Below are 21,509 nucleotides of genomic sequence, written 5' to 3' on the forward strand. Positions count from 1 at the left end.
CAGTTTCTATATCTTAAAAATAATAGTATATATACATACCTTAAGAATAGTTAAAAAATTGATTTAAGTAACTAGCTTAATTTGCACTGATGTCCCGAAATTTATTTGCAGATACTTAGTTAAAATTAAAGTCATATTTGTGTCTTCAAAGTACCATCAGTGTAACTAATTGTCCCTTTAAGAAATCCATTTAAAACAAATTCGGTATCCAAACACATTTCATAAGTAATACTGGGAACAGAAGGGAAAGAACTTCAGAACAGACCAGAACACAGTAACAAAATATAGGTTTAATTACTACTTTAAACTTTAAAAAAAAAAAAAACTACCAAGGAAAAATTTCTCCAGTACGACTTGACTTGCTACTCTGAATAAGACAACTTTTTTTTTTTTTGTAAATTTTATAAACAAGAGTTTTAGAATACACACAGACACTTAGGAAGATGATCCAGCGTGGCAATCAGTAGGACAAGACTGCACTTTTCTTACAATTAGATTTCAAGTTACTTCACCTGTAATCAAAGTAAGTAGTGTGCGAATTAAGCTCTAGAAAGTGAAAAGATAAAAAGAACTGACTTCAGGTAATCACTGGATACTACACAAACGAGCTTTTTACTTATTTTTTTAGAACTCAAAATAAGCCATTGTCTTGTACAAAAGTTTTACCAGTATGAAAACAAGGGTAACTAACATTTGTAACAAACCACACCATTGGACTGGATCACACCTCAAATACTGTAGTGCTACTAATGGACACAAAAGGCAGGAATTTGCTTCCAAAATACTGTTCACAGATGAATAATTTTAGTATAAATTCTTTATTTACATTAAAATCTGTTTCAGCTTGCTGGTGTGACCAAACCTTAGAAGGTAATCCCAAAGGATAAAGCAGAACTTAAGAGCAGATACTTAGGTATTAGGTAAAGGCTCAATGCAGTGCCATCATAAACTTTCAAGGTACTTTATAATAGTTACAAACCATTTTAGATAGTGTTCTGGTAGTCTTTAAAAGTAAACTGAATGACTATAGGTAATAGATAATCATCTGATATAATTATACTATCTATATGACTAGATAGTAAATAATAACTATACTCTTTACCATCTCTGCACTGAATGCAAATGCCACGAATATAGACACATTTTAAGTATAAGACTGACATTCTAAGCCATGCCATTTGATTATATTTTTAAAAACCATAATAGAACTCACCTTTATAAGTTGTAGAGGAGCTTTACAGTAAATTCTTATTTCTGTGAGGTCTAGCATTTGAATAAACTAAAATTCTGCTAATAACCATCTGCTTTATATTATACAAGGAATTATATATGTATATACACAAGAAGTGAACTCCCTTCTCTGCAAAGAAGGCTTTTAAACAAAATACCAGTTCACAAAGGACTATGTAGAATGTGACTGAACACTCAACATTCAGACTGGCTGGTTGAAATCACATTGCAGTCCTCCGTGATACTGATGGTTTTTCCAATAAAGTATCAGGTTAAGTTTATTTAGGCTCCTATTGATAAATTCTGCTATGGATTTTATATAATTTTAGTTACTGAATATAAAAGGTTTTTCCATGTGACCTAGCTTTTCCCCTTAGTATCTATAAATCCTCAGCATTTTCTGTCTGAATAAGTAGGTGGCCAGACATGGTGCCCATACTTAATACCAGCATTTTAGAGGCTGAGACGGGGAGGATGGAAAATTCCAAAAGTAACCTGGACTACACAGACGCTGTCTCAAGAAAAACAGGCAATAAAAGTTTTCTTGTATGGTGAGCAAAAAGACTTAAAATTGCTTAGTTACTGTTTAAACCAAATTTAGTAAGTTTATACTGTTAGTCTCCAGTGATGGTAGATGAATAAATACTTTTTTTTTTTAAATAAGAGAACCACTGACATGTCAAGATTGCCAGTAAACGCACTTTTTTAGAAACTCCACTCATTTAAAGAAAGCAATTTAAAGGGAAAAGTGGTGAAAAGAATTAGTAAAATATCTAAGGAATTGAAAAAAATGGAAGTTAGTTTTCAGAATCTTTAGTTACTTGCCTAGGTGTGATATTAACAAGGTTTTACAAACATACAAAGCAATGTATTTTATAGATTCATGACTTTCATGTAGAAAAAATTGGCCAAAATACTTTGATTTTCACTCAGAAGTTATATAACTGCCTCTGAACAATTAGAGAAAAATGGCAAATATGATAAATCTAGATGTTATATGAAGGGCAGAGTTGATTTTGTCTGCTTAAATATTTTAACTAGATCTTTATAAAAATAACATCTAAAAATGTAATGTAATGGTAACACATAACTTGACTGAAGACAGCAGACCTTCAACATAAACATACCACTTCAAATAAGGACACAAAGTCATAATGTATCAATTCTTTTTCTTTTTTTTATACTATTACTGTAGCTTGAATTCATGCCTTCATACCTCACTTGGAATTTTGCTCAAGACTGGTGCTCTAACACTTACGCCACAACTCCACTTCCAGCTCTTTTGTTGATTACTTTTCTGTCCAGGCTGGCATCAAGCCTTGATCCTCAGATCTCAGCCTCCTGAGTACCTAGGATAGCAGGCATGAACCACCAGTGCTCAGATGTAACTTACTCACACATGATTCAAGAATAGGCTAGTTCAAAAATCTGAGTGGTTTGAAAACATTCTCCAGTCAAGTACAAATTGAAGTACATGTATTATTTTAAAAAATTACTTTTGAAATTCGAGTTCTCAAATAACTATTTTGTACATTTAAAAATAAATTACCATATAGCAAAAACAGTTGAGGAATGGGATGTTTCCCCTCCAGATTTCCCTAAGCCAATAAATGCTTTTGCTATGGCAACACAAAGTACACACAATAAGCTAGCTTGCAACCAGAACTCTCAGAACAAATCTAGAGCTACAAGACCAAAGGGATAGCTGAATTTCCCCAAATTCATTGAAGTTTTTGTAACTACAACTTCTAGGGCAGATTTACCCCTACCATTTTAGGTTTAAGATTGTGGGACATAGTTCTATACCTACCCAAAATATGGATACAAGGGCACAAACTGGGAGGCAGGAAGGCAGGCAGACCTTCTAACCTGAGAATCACTCCGTGAGTTAGAGGGACAGATGCAAACTGAAGAGAAAATAAGACTACAGAATTAGGTCAGAAGGAGGATTAGGAGAAAACTGCACATTTCTTAAGTACAGGAATTAACTAGGTAGGATCAAAAGTATACTCTAACTTAATTTATCTGTGAGCAGGACTGATAGTCAAGATAAATGGTATCCCTAAATTCTCTTACTTGGAATATTTACCAGATTAAAAGTAGAAGTACACTTTGTAAGCTTGTAAGCATCTGCAGATACGCAAAGATAAAAAAATTACAGGAAACTAATACTTCATATGGAATTTAAATAATGTGCCCACGTGCCAGTTACCCCAGAAGTCTTGTTAATATCAGATCATAAAGGGTTAGAAGTAGATCTTATATATGCCAATCCACAGACACTGAAGTGGAAAGAAACTGTACAAGTAGGAAGCTGAAAACCAAAACATTGGCTTCAAAAATCTCTGACCATAAATTTTTGTGCTGTCATGTAGTTGAGGTTCTATGTATTCTAATTTACTTAAGATGCTTGTTTTTTTAGGCATGCCTACATTTTAAAAAATGAGTTTTGATATCTAAGATAAAACTTCTAGAACTCTCACCATGTTTTACTATTAAAACCCTTAATATAAAAGATTTTTATAATCCTTACAAGAAACAAAAAGCCTACTACTTTCACAACTTTTTATTTTTTAATATTAATGGTCTGATGTCCCACTTGCTAAAGAAAAATATAATATGATCTGGATTCCCAAAATTGAAACATGGTTAATAAAAATAAGAAATTGTTATATACACAAAATAGCCTGCAAAATTAATAACTATGGTGAATCCTAGTTCCTAAAGGGAAGAGAAAAACTGCACTGTAAATAAGTTCAAATTGAAATTTTGGAAATTTTTGTCCTGTGCCCCATGCTGTTTATTAATTACCATGTTTTAAAAACAACTATTATGTCACAAAGAAGAGGATTCATCATACGTATTTCTTCAGGTCAGCTTGGCTTTCTTCTTGGCAGGTCCTTTGTGTCCTTTGGCCTTTCTTCTTAAATTCCGCCTGTCTACCACAGGCACTTCTACTTCTATCTCCTCGGAGCTGCTATCTACAGCTTTTTCTGCTGACTGTGTGAACTGATCCAGTTGTTCAGAAGATGCTTCAGACTGCTCCTCTGATTGGTTCTTCTGTCCTGCATTCTGAGAAAATGGCACATCCTCAAGTTCTACCTCTATTAGAGAACTCTGAGGAAGAGTGGTAGACATTTCCTGGGGCTCAGGTGCAACCTCCTCACCCTGGTCTTCCAACGAGGAAGCAGTGTGGGGTGATAAATTCTCAGAGACTGGTTCTTCAGAAAATTCTGTTACCACAGAGTTTGGAAAACCACTATCAGATCGTTCTTCATTTGAGATAGTAGCAACATTGTCTGAACTCCCCAAATGTGCTTTCTTTTTTGAAACTAGGGACAGTTTCTCTTCAGTGTGCCCCTTGTCATCAGATGGGCCTTGATCCATCAAAGTTTCTGAGTCAGTTATATGTCGGGTCTGAAAATAAAATACTTGATCAACAGATAATCTTTTGCAACACAGTTCTAAACTGTATTATTCTCAGACATCAACATGCAATTACACTGACCTACAACTGAAAGAATTCAGTATTCATTATTTTTTTAACCATGTGTATACATTCTGAATACAAGTCAATGTCTTCAAAATTGTCTCATGGAACATTAGATAGATAGATAGATAGATAGATAGATAGATAGATAGATAGATAGATAGATAGATATAGTGTATAGAACAAAAGTAATTATTTTATCTCAAAGAGTACTTAAACATTAAACTTCATATTAATTGTCTTCAAAATCATGAATCATTCAGGCACTGGTGGCTTATATCTATAATCAGGAGGTTGAGATCTGAGGGTTGCAGTTCAAAGCCAGCTTGGATAGGAAAGTCCCTAAGATTCTTTATCTCAAATTAACCCCCCAAAAAGCCAAACAGAATAGAGACAGTGCTAAGGTCCTGAGTTCAAGCCCTAGGACCAGCATACGTATATAAAAAATCTTGAATCATCTAAGGTCCTAGTTTCCTAAGTTTTACTAGAGGCAGAAGAAAGAATGCCCTGGGACATGTGTTTCCCTTCTACCTTTGACTCTGGTTTCACTAGATGATAGATAAGGCAATGGAAGTTTTATTCATTGATTTAGGTTTTTGGAATATTCCAAAGTAACAAAATTAAAGCTCTTTAAATACTGTACCAAGTTTCTTTTCCAATAATCTAGTCTGTCTAAAATCAGAATTACATTATGTAAGCAACAATATATCCAATAGTTGGTAAACCTTGTTTTATCCTTTTTTTGTGTGTGTTTTGTAGAGTTTGAACTCAGGGCCCAGGCACTGTCCCTGAGCATTTCTACTCAAGTACACTTTACGTCTTTGAGCCACGGCTCCACTTTCAGTTTTTGAATGGTTAACTGGAGAGTCTCATGAGACTTTTCTACCCAGGCTGGGTTCCAACTATGATCTTGCAGATCTCAGCCTCCTGAATAGCTAGGATTACAGGCATGAGTACTGCTTTTTCGTTGTTGTTGTTGTTGTTGGTTGTGGGGCTTGAACTCTGGGTACTGTCTCTCAGCTCTTTAGTTCAAGGCAAGTACTCTACCACTTTGAGCCATAGCACCACTTCTAGTTTTCTGGTGGTTTATTGGAGATAAGAGTCTCATAAAGCCGAGTGTTGGTGGCTAATCCTAGCTACTTAGGAGGCTAAGATCTGAGGATCATGATTCAAAGCCAGCTTGGGCAGGAAAGTCCGTGAAACTCATCTCCAGTAAACCACCAGAAAACAGGAAGTGAGGTTGTGGCTCAGTGGTAGAGCGCTAGCCTTGAGCTGAAGAGCTGAAGGACAATGCCCAGGCCCAGAGTTCAAGCCCCACAACGGATTAAAAAAAAAAAAAAGTCTTAAGAGACTTTCCTGCCCCAGCTTGCTTTGAACCGTGATTCTCAGATCTCAGCCTCCTGAGTAGCTAGGATTACAGGTATGAGCCACTGGTGCCCAGCAAGTATTTCTTAAGTCTAAAGGAAAAATTCAATTCATTATCATAAAGTAGACTGAATTCCCTGGACAGATATGATTAAGGTTACAAAGATAATGTAGAATGTTACTGATTATATTTTCTTCATAAAAGTTAATTTTCCTGAAGAACTGTACATGTTAAGATGGAGGAAAATATATAGACTACACCTGTTACCTGCAAATGGCATTGAAATTTACATACTTTTTAAGTATAAAAAAATGAGTTTATTCCAGCCTTACCTTATCCAGTGCAGCAGGCTCAGCAGGCTTTGAAGATTCTGCTACTAATGGAACAAGATTTGTAGCATCTTCACCAGAATGAAAAGACTGTACTTTTACTTCTTCTTCTACACCTTCACTAGTAGAGTCTTCCTCTTCAGTTGTAAGTGATGTCTTAAGATTATCATCCACTATTTCACCATTCATAGGCTCTAAATCAGGGTCCTACACCAGGAGGAAAAATTCATGACATAACTACAGGCCAGCTTCCTTATTATATAAGATAGGTCTCTTTCCAGGGTGCTCTGGTTGCTCACTATGTGTCATATTCAGTGAAAAGATGCTTCCCCTTTTTGCTCTTCCTTTTAAAGGGCAATCATGGAGAGAACATTTTAAGTAAAAAGGTACCAGAGGGAGTCTTGACTTGATGCCAGCTCTTATTCAGGAAACACGAGCTGTTGAGCAACTGGAATCTTTAAGGCTTTGGGAAATGAAAGTTTACTATGCTAGAGGGAGGAAGTACTATCAGTGTTGTGGGAAGCTGGAAAGAAAGAACCCCTATCTCAGCCAGCTAACTGTCAGTACAGGGCCATTTCTGAACATCTAGCTCTTTCCACCATATTACTTCTATTTAATGTCAACTACTAATGAATCGAATGACAGTTTGATACTCTCCACTGTTATACTCTCCACTCTTATCACTGTTTTAAAAATTTGAAAACTGATGTAGTCTAGTGTTCAAAAACATGTTTGAATGGATCTCTGAACGCATATGAAATTTTCCAAAAGAAATAGTGAAATCAAGGCTGGGAATGTGGCTAAGTGGTAGAGTGCTTGCCTAGCATGCATGAAGCCCCAGGTTCGATTCCTCAGTATCGCATAAACAGAAAAAGCCAGAAGTGGCACTGTGGCTCAAGTGGTAGAATGCTAGCCCTGAGCAAAAGAAGCTCAGGGCCAGTGCCCAGGCCCTGAGTTCAAGCCCCATGACTGGCCAAAAAAAAAAAAAAAAAGGAAAGAATAGTGAAATCAGAGATTCGTGTATTTATATACTAAATTTTTTATAGTATAAGTTTCTCAGGCCAGACATCATGTGTGCCTATGATCCTAATATGCAGGAAGCTAAGGCAGGAAGATTTTAGGTCTGAGGCCAGCCTGGGCTATAAAGACCCTGTTTCAAAAATACATTTTCTGGGCTGGGAAGGTGGCTCAGTGGTAGAGCGCTTGCCTTGCATGCATGAAGCCCTGGGTTCATTCCTCAGCACCACATAAACAAAAAGAAAAAAAGCCGGAAGTGTGCTGTGGCTCAAGTGGTAGAGCGCTAGCCTTAAGCTGAAGAGCTGAGGGACAGCGCCCAGGCCCAGAGTTCAGGCCCCAGGACTGGACCCAAAAAAAATTTTTTTCTATAATTATAGAAATTTGTAATAATTGTCTATTATTAATATATAGTTAATAATATATAGTTAATAGCATATAATTAATTACATACTATATAGTTAATATATAATTGATATAATTATTGTAATGATTATATATTAATATAATATGTTGTAATTAATATGTGTAATATTAATATAGTTAACATATAATTAACATATAATATATATGCTATCTGTCATAGTACACATGCACACAGAAGATAAATACAGTAAATTCATAAAAGGACCAACCACACTCAGATAATTTTAAAAGGAAGAAAATGAGAAAGATACAGCAAAACATACAATTGTGGTAACTAAAAATGAAAAGCAATAAAAGAGAAAATGTCAGTCCTCCAGCTTTTAGAATTGGGAACCAATAAATGTAATAGGAAAACAGGTTCAATACATAAGTAATTTTTTAAAAATAGATTTGAGTCGGGCTGGGAAGGTGGCTCAGAGGTTGAGTGCTTGTCTCACATGCATAGGCCCTGGGTTCAATTCCTCAGCACCACATAAATAGAAAAAGCTGGAAGTGGTGCTGTGGTTCAAGTGGTAGAGCACTAGCCTTGAGCTGAAAAGTTGAGGGAAAGTGCCCAGATCCAGGGTTAAAGCCCCACAACTGACCAAAAAAAAATATTGAGTTCAAGCCGTAATACTGACATTTAAAAAAGACAGAAACATTTAGTAAGCAAAGGAGTATAGATCAGTATTAAAAATCTAGAGTTATTGATCATTCCTATACATGTACAATTTATTAATTTAGAAGCATTTTTTTTATCTCTCTCGCTCTCTTTGGCTTTTTGCTCGTTAACTGGAGATGGAGATGGGCTGGCCTTGAACTGCCATCCTTCAAATCAGTTTCCCAGGTAGCTAAAACTGCAGGTATGAACCACCAAGTGCCTGAATTTTAAAAAACACAGGTAGTCAATAACTGAGTCTCCTATCATATCCACAGTAAAGAGAAGAATGGAAAAAAAGTTACATATAGAAAGATGTATGCATATACCAACTTCAATGGTTTTTAAAGAAAAAAAGAAGTGCTATAAAGCCAGAGGATTAAAGAACTTGTGAAGAATAGTTAACTCAAGTAAAGGAAGTCACTGGAATAAGTTGTCACTTGTCCTACAAGGCCATGTGCTCATTGTTTTACTTAGATGAGTGAAACAAATTTCAGAATGAATAGTATATTGAAGTATACTACAATGTATTCTAGTGTTTAAGGAAGAAAAAACCTGAGAGATAAGTTATTTCCATAAACATTTGCATGAATGTAAATCCTGCTTTTATATGCCTTTGCAAACCAATTTTTGACCAGAAGAAAAATGTCAAGTTTAAATATAATTTCATTAAGTAGGAGAAGCAGAAGCTAATTATTAGAATGACTTAGGAAAATAAAATTGGTAATCTAGTCATTCACTTCTTGTAGAGGTGGAAAACAGAAAATCAAGCCAGATGAATAGTTTACTTAGTTACAAAGGGTCTATTTGCTTTTGTTTTTTTATATGATTGATTTTGCTGATCCTGGGGCTTGAACTCAGGGCCTGAGCTCTGTCCCTGAGCTTTTGTGCTCAAGGCTACCACTCTACCACTTGAGCCACAGCTATAGTTCCAGCTTTTGGTGATTAATTGGAGGTAAGAGCCACAGACTTTCATGTCTGGGATGGCTTTTTTTGTTTTTTGGGGTTTTTTGGTCAGTTATGAGGCTTGAACTTGGGACTTTTGTTTTTTTATATGATTGATTTTGCTGATCCTGGGGCTTGAACTCAGGGCCTGAGCTCTGTCCCTGAGCTTTTGTGCTCAAGGCTACCACTCTACCACTTGAGCCACAGCTATAGTTCCAGCTTTTGGTGATTAATTGGAGGTAAGAGCCACAGACTTTCATGTCTGGGATGGCTTTTTTTGTTTTATTGGGTTTTTTGGTCAGTTATGAGGCTTGAACTTGGGACCTAGACATTGTCCCTGAGTTATTTTGCTGAAAGCTAGCACTCTATCATTTTGAACCACAGCTCCACTCCTGGTTTCCTGGTAGTTAATTGGAGATAAGAGTCTCACTGGACTTTTCCTGCCCAGATACCTTCTAACTGTGATCCTCAGAACCTTCAGCCTCCTGAGTAGTTAGGATTACAGATGTGAGCCACTAGCACCCGGCTTGCTCTGGCTTTGATTCACAATTCTCGTATCTTAGCCTCCTGCGTTGCTAGACTTACAGGTATCAGCCATCAGTGCCTGGCTGATTGTAGTTATTTTTACAGAAATTTCTAAAGTAGATTGTGGTTAAAAAAATTGTTTTTTGTATGTTACGGGGGCTTGAACTCAGGCCTGGGCACTATCCCTAAGCTTTTTTGCACAAGGCTACCACTCTACTACTTTGAGCCACAGCACCACTTCCAGTTTTCAAGTGGTTAACTGGAAATAGTCTCTTCCTGGCTAGCTTCAAACTGCAATCTTCAGATCTCAGCCTCCTGAGTAGCTAGGATTACAAGCATGACAACCAGTGCCCTGTATGACTAATTCCTATCTTCTTAACCAAAATCGGCACTAGAATGAGAACTTGCTGGACCTGAAGACATTCTAACTGGTTCTATAAAGTCACACTATTTGTGTACCTACAAGTGTTTAATATCATGTTTCAATTTATAATTTAAATACAGTGGGAGATCTTGCTTCTTAAATATCCCCATTTATATTAACATAATTCTAACTTCTACAAATTCACTTGAAATAGAGTAACCCCTACTCTAGTGTTTGAGTGACTTGATTTATATATGCTTTTTTTCCCACCCCAATACTGGGATAGAATCCAGGGCCCTATACTAGTACATACTAGAGAGGTGTTCTATTGCTTTTTTTTTTTTTTTTAAGTACTAGGGCTTGTGCTCTTGCTTGGCTTTCTTGCTTATGGCTGACACTTTACCACTTGAGTCTAGCATTTTACTCACTGGAAATGGGATCTTGGAGAGTTTTCTGCCAGGGTAGCTTTGAACCAAGATCCTTTAGGTCTTGGCCTCTGAAACAGCTAGGATTGCAGGCATGAGCCATTAGGACCTGGCATAATGTATTTTTTAACACTAGTGACAATTTATGTTTATATTTTTTCAAACAATGTATGATCGATAAAGTTAAATTTTATTGTACTTCTACTCAATTTATTTAGTAAATGACTCATACCTTCACACCATCTTGTTTCTCCAGGTCTGTTTGGTTTTCTAGTGCAGGCCGTGCATCTTTGTCACTGATTTCGTCATCAAATTCTGTCACTCGCTGCTCAGGTTCTTCCAGGAATTCTTCTGAGCTCTCTGAAGTGTGTGCAGTAGACTCCAATCTACAAAACAAGAATACTATTTTTAGTTGTTCTATATAAAATTTCAGGAATTAGCCAGGTGCCGGTGGCTCACACCTGTCATCTAGCTACTCAGAAGGCTGAGATTTGAGGATCGCAGTTCGAGAACAGCCCAGGCAGAAAAGTCCCTGTGAGACTCTTTTCTCCAATTAACCACTCAAAAAATGGAAGTGGTGCTGTGGTTCAAGTGGTAGAGTACTAACCTTGAGCACAAATAGGCTCAGGGACAATGCCCAGGCTCTGAATTGAAACCCACAACTGACAAACACACAGAAAAATTGAGGAATCATTTCTTTTTCTTTTCTTTCTTTTAACTGGTATTGAAGCCAGGACCTTGATTATGTTAGACAAGCACTTTACCCTAAGCTATATCCACACCAGCTCTATTCTTTATTTTTGAATCACAGACTCACAGCATTTTCCCTGGCTAGCCTGGAACTCGCCATGTAGTCCAGACTGGCCTTAAATTTGTCAAACTCCTATCTTAGCCCCTTGGAATATTTTCCTAATAAAGCAACATTCTGAAGGAGCAAGGGTCACTGAGTCAACTTTAGTGTTTTGTGGATCCAAAAGCAACCTTTTATCCATCCTTTTCATTCTCTTTCAAACCATGTTCTTAGGTCAATAACATCACCATTTTCTAAATCAGTTAAACTAAACCTGTCTTTTTATCTATTCATATCTATTGGATCTTATTCTTCTGGAAGAAAATTAAACTTCATTTTGCCTGGAACAATCTCAATTAACAGCTTTTGCCATAACTATGGATACCAACACCACACACACACACACACACACACACACACACACACACACACACACACACACACACACACACACACACACACACACACACACACACACACACACACACACACACACACACACACACACACACGTACGTACGTATGTATGTATAGTACAAACAAAAAACACCCAGTTATTAGAAATACTGGGAAAAATCTAATTTTATTATAAAATTTAAAATCTTGTTTTCTTAAGATTCAAAAGAAGACAGACTAAAGTTTTGACCTATGACTTCTGTTGATTCAGCTGACTGCCAGTTTCTGAAAGAACTGTCTACATTATTTATGGTTGACAATAATGACTCAATGTCAAGAATGTTCCCTGGATTTTCACACATGAAAGATTCAAGAGCGTATCTATGTCATGTCTCACTAGCAATGCTCCTTGCAACACTTTCTATGTAACACCTAGTACAGGGAAGCCTAAATAATACAAACTCCTAAAGAAGGGTATTTGCTATACAAACAACCAAATAGTTGCTATCCTTATTACAATACTAATAGTATGAAAGTAAGAATAAATGAGAGATTGGAAGCAATATAAACAATTGTTTACTTGTTTATTGAAGCTGTAGGTAAAGTCTGGACAGTTTTCTCATCTTCACCTTGAGAACTACTAAATTCAGTATCTTGAAACCGCTTTCCTATCTTTGGCCGCTTTAGATGACCACTTCTAGTACGAGTAGAAACAGGTGTTTTATCATGGCCTGAGGAAGAAAATAGCAAAATAGCACTTCAATTATGTACTGAAAGGATTACCTACCAAAATATACAGAAATCAAAAACTATGCTAGTTTACACATTTCCCCCTTCAGAGGTGCTTTTGCCCTCACATCAGGCTAATAAAACAATGTCAGTGTTTTTTCCTAAATTTTAAAATAAATTAGTCAAAATGTACTAGTCCTCATGATCTCTACTGCCCCTGAACTTTCCCAAGTGTTTCCCCATTCTCAATGATTTAGGGAAATAATTAGGACATGACCATCCCTATTTCACAGATAAGGAACAAAAAAAAGATGAAGGCACCTGCATCCTTAAATGTTCACACACAATAAAACCAGGAGCAGTGGCATTTGAACACAGGTCAGATGTGAGAACTGGCTAAGTCTTCACTTATTCTACGTCTCACTCATGCACACACATACACCTAAGTATCACAAAAACTTACTGAGATCAGCTCAATTTCTTACCTTCAGAAGTGCTTGCAAAGGCATCTTTTAGAGAATCAATCTAAAACAAAGATATAAATTAATACCCAATATTTTAAACTATTTTACCCTGACTGTGGGTTTAACTCATAGTTTCAAAGGAAAAATAAACTTTTTCAAATAGCACTATTCATGAAGAGATTATTTGAAGTCTCAGTTATCTTGAGCCTAAGAATTTATGTAAGCATCTTTCAAAAAAGTTACAGGCTTACACTGGAGTTTCAATCCTCAGCCATCTGCTCTCCTTACCTTTTTATGTACTACTTTAATGTCAACATCTAAAACCCCTTAATTCAAATCCTGATTTGCAAAGCAGTATCTCCCAGTGGATGAGTCCATTTGATTTCACATTCAACCCATCACAAAATGAACCTTATCTTTCTCCAACACTACTTCCTATCAAGGTTAGTTGCAGTAACAGTCAGTCACTATGAGGCCTATGAGGCAGAAACAAATTTTTCCTATCCCTCATTGAATAAATCATAAAGCTTTCCAATTTTAACTGAAGAGTTGTTCTATATACTGCAATTGCTTTAGTTCATGGCTTTAGTATCGTTAACCTGAACTACTGTAATATCTGCTCCCTGGTCTGGTTATCACTGTCTAATCCCTTCTACCCTGATGATAGAATGATGCTTCCAAAATACAAACTGTGCTGCTACTTCACTCAAAAATTTGAAAAGAAAAATCACTTTAGTTTACCACTACACACAACACAAGCTTACAAGCTCTTCAATAATTTCAATAACTCTGTAGGACTTACTTTTGTATTATATGTGTCCCTTTTTTTAACAGCTGCTGGTTGGTTGGTTTTTTTTTAATATGCTATCTTCTGAAATGCTCTAACAACCCTTATCTCGGAACTCCCATCCACCCTTTAAGACTATCCCCTCAGCCAAGTACCTCCCATCATTTGCTAGAATCATTGATTTACACCAATTATTATGGAGTAGTATATTTATTTACTTCTGTTTCACCAGTGGATCAGTTAGATTTCCCAATCATGTAAGAACTATAGTTTTATATGACTGTCTATACCTATTCCACTATACCACCATCCACACACTCATCACATACTAAAAACCTGGGTGTGATAGGCTCATAGACTGCATTCAGAATGTTTTTAAAACTAAAACTGATGATGAGAATCCAAATGTTCCCAACATAAAGAAATGACAAATGTTTGAGATATGCCTGTTACTATGAACTCATCATTACATATTGTATACATTCAATATACACACTAAAATGTCACACTATGTCCCATAAATATGTTCGAACACTAGGTGTAAATATAATTTCTTACAAACCTACTTGTAGAACCTAAACAAGAGAGTAAATCTGACAGATAGTATGATTTTAAAAAATTGCCTTGGGCTGGGCACTAGTGGCTCATGCCTGTAATCCTAGCTACTTAGGAGGCTGAGATCTGAGGATCATCGTTCAAAGCTAGCCTAGGCAGGAAAGTCCATGAGACTCTTATCTCCAATTATGGACCAAAAAACCGGAAGTGGTGCTATGGTTCAAGTGGTAGAGCCCTGGTCTTGAACTAAACAGCTGAGGGACAGTGCTCAGCCGAGTTCAAGCCCCATGACCAACAAAAAAGTGCCTTCTAGATATTTGTTCCTGTAATGGTAATCCCCACAAGTTAGACCATAAGGGAGGTATGAGCAAAGGATGTAAGTTGACTTCTATGCTATTTTACAATTGGATATATTTCTAAAGGAAAAGAGATATTACAGTGCTATTACTTTAAGAAAAACTGCTAATTTCCTAACGGTAACTGAGACTGCTGAAAAATGTGGCCAGTTTAAACTTTCTGCCAAGAGGTAATGGGTGTAGCCCAGTGTTTCAATGAAGCATTTAAATGCAAATTAATATGATTAATGTGACTTTTTAAAAAGGGATTAAAAATTATGTCCCCTTTGTGAAAATTTGGGAAGTTGTGGGGAGTGGCTGGCCTCCCAGACAAGGTTTAAAATTAAAATTGTCTTAAAGGTTTCTTTACAGTCCAAAAATATAAATTAGGATTACTAGAATGATTGTTTAATAAATTCATCTGTTAAGTAAAAAAGTTTGTAGACCTGAGATTATGTCCCTATTGAGATCTGCCTAAATCAGGTTCCTCAGCCAGCCAGAAAAATGCTTTTATAAACCAGAGTGTTAAACAGGCTACCCTGCTGTAGCCCAAGATATAAACCACTTTAAACAGGCTGCCCAGAGGCAATGGGCCGTACTTAGAGTGCCAATCAGTTGTAGTTTAAAATCATCTACTGAGTTCTATTAAAAAAAAAAAACAAAAAACCCTCTGGAAAGCAATTGTTAGTCAATTGTTAACAAGTTACAGGTAACCTCTATCTCATTGATCTCCTTGTTGCTTTAATTGGAAATAAAAAGGGCTTTTGTGACAAAGACTTCTTTTGTCACAGTTCAAAGCCATCCCGGGCACAAAGAATCCTCTAAAACTCCATCTCCGAGCTGCACAGAGCCAGGTTGGAGGCATGGTTCAAAACTCACCTCTAAGTATCCAGCTGAAGGCTGAAAATGGCATTGTGACTCTAAGTGGTAAAGCATTAGCCTTGAGCAGAAGTGCTCAGGGACAGTGCCCAGGCATTGAGTCCAAACCTGGTATATGCCAAGTGGGACAAGCTATCTCAGCAATGGATGCTGAGACACCTGCCAGGACAAAGTCAGTCAGTCAGTCCTGACAATGGAAAACCATGGAGAGGAGTAAGAGGAGATGACATCCTAAATGGAGTCACTTTACACTCGCCTTTTCAAAATTAATCAGAGCCGGGAGATCAAGAGAAATAGATGTTTGCCCACCTAATGTCCAAACCTGTCTACCTTCTTTTTTTTTTTTTTTTTTTTTTTTGGGGTCCGGTTGTGGGGCCTGAACTCTGGGCCTGGGTGCTGTCCCTCAGCTCTTCAGCTCAAGGCTAGCACTCTACCACTTGAGCCACAGCGCCACTCCCGGCTTTTTTCTTTTTGCTTATGTGGTGCTGAGGAATCGAACCCAGGGCCTCAGGCATGCAAGGCAAGCGCTCTATCACTGAGCCACCTTCCCAGCCCTACCTGTCTACCTTCTAACTGCACAGAAAGTTAACAGTCTTACCTTTGTTACCTGCTGTTTGTATTTATAGTAGCCTCTGACTGGTATTCCCAACCAGTCCATTATGCTTTCCCCTACCCATTCACCCAAAAGACCCTAGACACCCACTTCCTGCTTTCCTTGCCCTAAGTCGTTATTCCTCCTTCCCTGTAATGGGCTGCAATTGGGCTTATACTCCAAATGGAACATTTCTGGCCCATGGCTAATGTGTGTTCTCCTATGTCATTCATACTAACTGATCTTGTTGCCTTGTCAGCTTTTTTGTCTGATCTTTCCAAAAGTCTCTTTCAATAGGATAACATCCCCCAGCCCAGGATACCACCTGGGAACAAGTCAAGGCCATCCTGTTCCTTCAGGCAACCAGAGACATTACTTCTACTGCCATGCTTTGCCAACACAGACCTAGACCCTAAAAAATCCAGCTCTAGGGATTCTCTGATGCTCCCAGGCCAGCAGGAAGTAGCCAAAAGAGCCCATGACACCCATTGGCTCTGGCATCTTTAAATATCTCTGCCACCTCCTCTTAAGATTACTGTGAACCTAAAGCAGGAAAAGTCTTACTCCCCCTCCTCCAATATGCCAGGAGTCAGGTACCATGCTATGTCTCCAATACAAGACAGAAAAGGCATATTCCTCTCTTGGGGTACTAACAACAATTTTTGCCTTTTATTAACTGGGTCTTGTATTTAGATAACTATTGTCACAGAAAAAGGAGGACCTCTACCAACCATTGCCAAGCAGATGGTACCCGGCCAAGCAACGAAGCAGAGACCTCTTAACTACTTCGCCCCTTTACAGCAGTAAGTAGCTCCAGATGATCTCCGCCCATACTCCCTGGCCTGGTACCCCCTATCTTTATTAAACAACAGAGTGGGGAATGTAAGCATTATGCCCACCTTTGATCCTCAGCTCCACCCAGACCTGAGTTCCTCCCTGCCCTAGAGTTCCTGCTATACAGCTGGCCCCTCCCTCTCTCCACCCAGACTCACCTGGGCGCCCATCTACCTCACCCCTACCTCCAGACCCTGCTGCTACCTAGATAGTGGAAGCTGCCAAGCACTTTCTCTTCAGGGCAAATATGGCTCCTCTAATAAATCTTGTAATAATCTTTCTCCTATGCCTGCCCGCTTCTGTGTGGTCCCCTGGGATGGATATAACAGATAGATCCTTTCAACGCCTGAAATTCTAGCTACTCAGGAGGCTGAGATCTGAGGATCATGGTTCAAAGCCAGCAGGACAGGAAAGGCCATTGGACGCTTATCTCCAATAAACCACTCAGAAAAGTGAAGTGGTGCTGTGGCTCAAGTGGTAGAGCACTAGCCTTGAGCTGAAGAGCTAAGGGACAGCGCCTAGGCCTAGAGTTTAAGCCCCACGACCAACAAAAATTAAAAAAAATTCTAAAATGAAGGGCTAATTTTGCATGTATAATTTTTTATGCATGTATATAAGACTTTTTTTTTCAATACTCACTAAGAATATACTCTGATATGCATGTAAAAAAATACAATTGCAAGCAGGGTACCGGTGGCTCATGTTTGTAATCCTAGTTACACAGGAGGCTCAAAGCTAGCCCTGGTATGAGAAGACTCTCGTCTTTAATTAGCAAACAAAACAGTCTGATATGGAGTTGTGGCTCAAAGTGGTCAAGTACCAGCCTTGAGCATAAAAGCTAAGGAATGGTGCTCATACCCTTAGTTCAAGAACAGTACTGGCACAAAAATAAGTAAATAAATTACATGAATAAATAAAATGCAACTATAATAGATGCCATCAACTAAACTATATAAAAAACAGACTTGTGGAATCCTAATAGAGTCATAGTTTATGTAATGTTAAGTACCACAAAATATGAATTCTGGACTAGATCTGGCAAGTCCTGTGATATTAGCAATTGAGACCTGTCCTTTTACTTGTAGGACATCCAACATTTGCAAAGTATATTCATCCTACAAAGACCCAGCAGTCTGAAACTTCCTATAAAACCCTCATAATCTTTAACCTGCTACAAATTCTAGAAATTTCTATGTCAGGGAAATAACTATGTATGTACAAAGACTCACATACAAATGTGTTTGCTCTTAAAACTTCAATAACTTAGCCAGGTCTAGTGGTTCGCGCCTGTAATCCTAGCTACTCAGGAGACTGAGATCTGAGGACCACTGCTCAAAGCCAGCCCAGGAACAGAAACTCTGTGAGACTCTTATCTCCAGTCAACTACTCACAAAAGGCTGGAAGTGGGGCTGTGGCTCAAGTGGTAGAGCCCTGGCCTGCAGCACAAAGAGGCTTAGGAACAGCACCGAGACCCTGAGTTCAAGCCTCAAGACTGACAAAAAAAAAAAAAAAAAGTCAGTAACTTCAGTGTCTAACATCAAGAAAATAAATGATGGTGTTTATATGTAATAATGTGCTGCTACATTAATGCTTACAATAATGCCAAAAGAGAAAAAGTACCTACAAGCAGTATAACAGTATAAATACAAAAGAAATGTATACAGATACATATTTTATAATACATACTAAGTGAATATACAAAAATTTCAATACTGGCTGTAACTGAGTAGCAAGATTACATATTTTTATTTTCTTCTATGCTATTTTATGTATACTTTCAGCCATCTTTAATTCCTTGTAATACTATGCATACCATTAGAATTATTTTTCAAAGAACATTAAGTCCTTGGAAATCAACTGCAAAAACAACATCTCTGCCTTCAAAAAAAAACTCTTCTCAGTTGAAATTACCTAAGCTGGCTGATGAACTGTAACACTTAAAATTTAAATATGAGCTAAATCTACTTTAAAGAGATAGACACATTATTTCTTACAACGAACATATAGTGTACCTACAGTTAGCTGCATCTCACTAGACTGACTGTCTTCAGCACCCGGTTCATATTCTGGATCTGCTGCAAGACCACATTCCCCGGACAGAGCTCTCTTGGCTTCATGTTGCAAAACTGCTGTGTGTGGAAAAATTTTGAATTATAAACCAATCCATACTTGTTTTCATTGTAACACTGTTTGTACTGGTTTTTGTTAACATTCTGAAAAGTAGCCTAGACATAAAGGACTGAAAAATCTTGGTGTGGGATGTCACTTCACAATATATTATCATAAATATTTGCCATTATAAATAGTATTAAATAGATTTCTTCAGTATTTAGTGAAGCTGGAGAGACATGTTAGAAATTAGGGTTATCTCTAGTCTGCAGAACCCTATTGTATACCATTTTAGTGTTCTTTATTTTTTGTTCCAATTCCTACTGTTACAAAAGAAAATTCAAACTTGGAATTAGAGTCTGTTATTAGGAAGATACACTACCTCGTAGAGAGCCTGTCAAATTCCAGTACTAGGCCCTTCAAAAATAAAGAAGACAAGCTAAGTGTTGGTGGCTCAGCCTGTAATCCTATCTACTTGGAGGTTGAGATCTGGGAATTGTGGCTCAAAACCAGCTCAGGCAAAAAAGTCTGTAAGACTCTTATCTCCAATAAACTACTGAAAACTGGGAAGTGGAATTGTGGCTCAGATGGTAAGACCTAGCCAGCCTTGAAGAAAAAAAAAAAAAATCTCAGGGTAGCATCTCAGGATTGGCACAAAAAAAAAAAAAAAAAGACACCATTATTATTAGATGCTGCTTTTTGAACTAGAGTATGTTCAAACATAGTTACCTGTCATTTTAAGAGTCTCTCTCTGTAATGCTCTGGTGACTGGTATTCGCTGGTACCAGTGTCCAACACCTTCAACTTCCCAAAGGAGTTCATGGTCTCCTGGATACTTTTCAACATACTGCTTGGAAGCTAAAAAACACATTTAAAATTTTCTAGAAATCTCAAATATCAACAGTTATGTAAAAGAGAAGATATAAGGTAACCTGCCCAACTGACTTAATAGAAGTAGTGTAATCTTAATACCAAAATGCCACTAACAGAACTTAAGAAAGTACACAACAGTAGTCTCATTTATGAACAAAAATCCTGTAACAGGGCTGGGAAGATGGCTCAGTGGTAGAGTGTTTGCCTTGTATGCATGAGGCCCTGGGTTCAATTCCTCAGCACCACATAAGCAGAAAAAGCTGGAAGTGGTGGTGTAGCTCAAGTGGTAGAGTGCTAGCCTTGAGCTGAAGAGCTAAGGGACAGTGACCAGGCCCAGAGTTCAGGCCCCACAACCAACAACAACAACAAAAAATCCTGTAACATTTCAAATGAAAAGTTGAACATTAATATAAAAAAGTGTATATATATATATACACTTTTTTATATTAATGTATATATATATATAATTATTTCTACACAGCAAAGGAAACAATCAACAGAGAAGAGACAACCTAGTCCACTTACCTGTGTACATTAGAGAAGACAATGGATAGCGCAATCCAAGTGCATCATCTGTAAAGGAATCAACAAAATCCTCCAGCATAAGAAGCCCACAATCTTTGCCTCTGTGTTTCTTTCTTACAAACATTGTATCAAGAACTGGCAGTTGGTAACTTTGGGTAAGATATGAGGTACATAAGCTTCCTGCAATAGTAAGAACAGAAAACCAACAACTTTTCATATTAAAATATGTATACACTTAATGACATGAATTAACAATCTTTTCTAAAAACATTTAGTTTTTCTCCTACTCAAGAAAAATGTTCAGGAAATATGTAAATGCTATAGCAAAGTATTTCCAGCTTTTATTACCTATTATATTTATGTTTTATTATATATTATAATGTATATATGTGATCATTAGAAAAACTATGTGCTTTTGTATCATATTACCTTTTTATAAAACATATACTTGACTATGTATGATATATATTATCACTCCCTATAGGCATGTAACTTTAAAACTCATCAACCTTCACAATACCAGAGTATTTGATGCTTAAGATACATGAAATATTTCATTCCAGCCTTAACTAGAAAACCAATTATTGTCACTTTTTCCCTAGTGTGTCCTGTCTTGTTCAAGCTTCTTGACAATGGTTAAAAAAAAAAAAAAAAAAAAAGAATTCGTTCCCCAAAGTTCTCGACTATGGTCTATAGACTAGAAATAACTGGAAACATACATCTTACAATTGGCTAAATTAGCACTTTCTTTTTTGCTGTGGAGCTATTTCTAGATGTACTTTATATATCTACATATTAATGTAGATATATAAGTACATATATATTTAATGTTAAACAGGAAAAATAATTTCTGCTGTCCAAGTATTTCTCTTCTTATCACATGGTGATAC

At 37.2% G+C, this 21,509-nt stretch overlaps 1 protein-coding gene across 2 annotated transcripts in view; it reads right to left on the bottom strand.

Annotated features, from left to right (window-relative positions):
* Positions 1-24: 24 nt before the first annotated feature.
* The window catches only part of Fam169a (family with sequence similarity 169 member A), a 50,771-nt gene continuing 29,286 nt past the window's right edge, over positions 25-21,509 (bottom strand). For both annotated transcript variants that reach the window (XM_070031358.1, XM_070031357.1), the window contains exons 6-13: positions 20,620-20,799; positions 19,951-20,079; positions 19,129-19,241; positions 13,152-13,191; positions 12,518-12,668; positions 10,984-11,137; positions 6,419-6,622; positions 25-4,647 (exon numbers count right to left, since the gene is read on the bottom strand). In XM_070031358.1, coding sequence (XP_069887459.1) covers positions 4,099-4,647; positions 6,419-6,622; positions 10,984-11,137; positions 12,518-12,668; positions 13,152-13,191; positions 19,129-19,241; positions 19,951-20,079; positions 20,620-20,799 — 1,520 coding nt within the window. In that variant the 3' untranslated portion in view covers positions 25-4,098. The remainder of the gene's footprint in view (positions 4,648-6,418; positions 6,623-10,983; positions 11,138-12,517; positions 12,669-13,151; positions 13,192-19,128; positions 19,242-19,950; positions 20,080-20,619; positions 20,800-21,509) is intronic.

The sequence above is a fragment of the Dipodomys merriami genome, unplaced genomic scaffold, assembly GCF_024711535.1.
Source record: "Dipodomys merriami isolate MVZ:Mamm:240054 unplaced genomic scaffold, mDipMer1.0.p SCAF_20, whole genome shotgun sequence".
Classification (NCBI taxonomy): Eukaryota; Metazoa; Chordata; class Mammalia; order Rodentia; family Heteromyidae; genus Dipodomys; species Dipodomys merriami.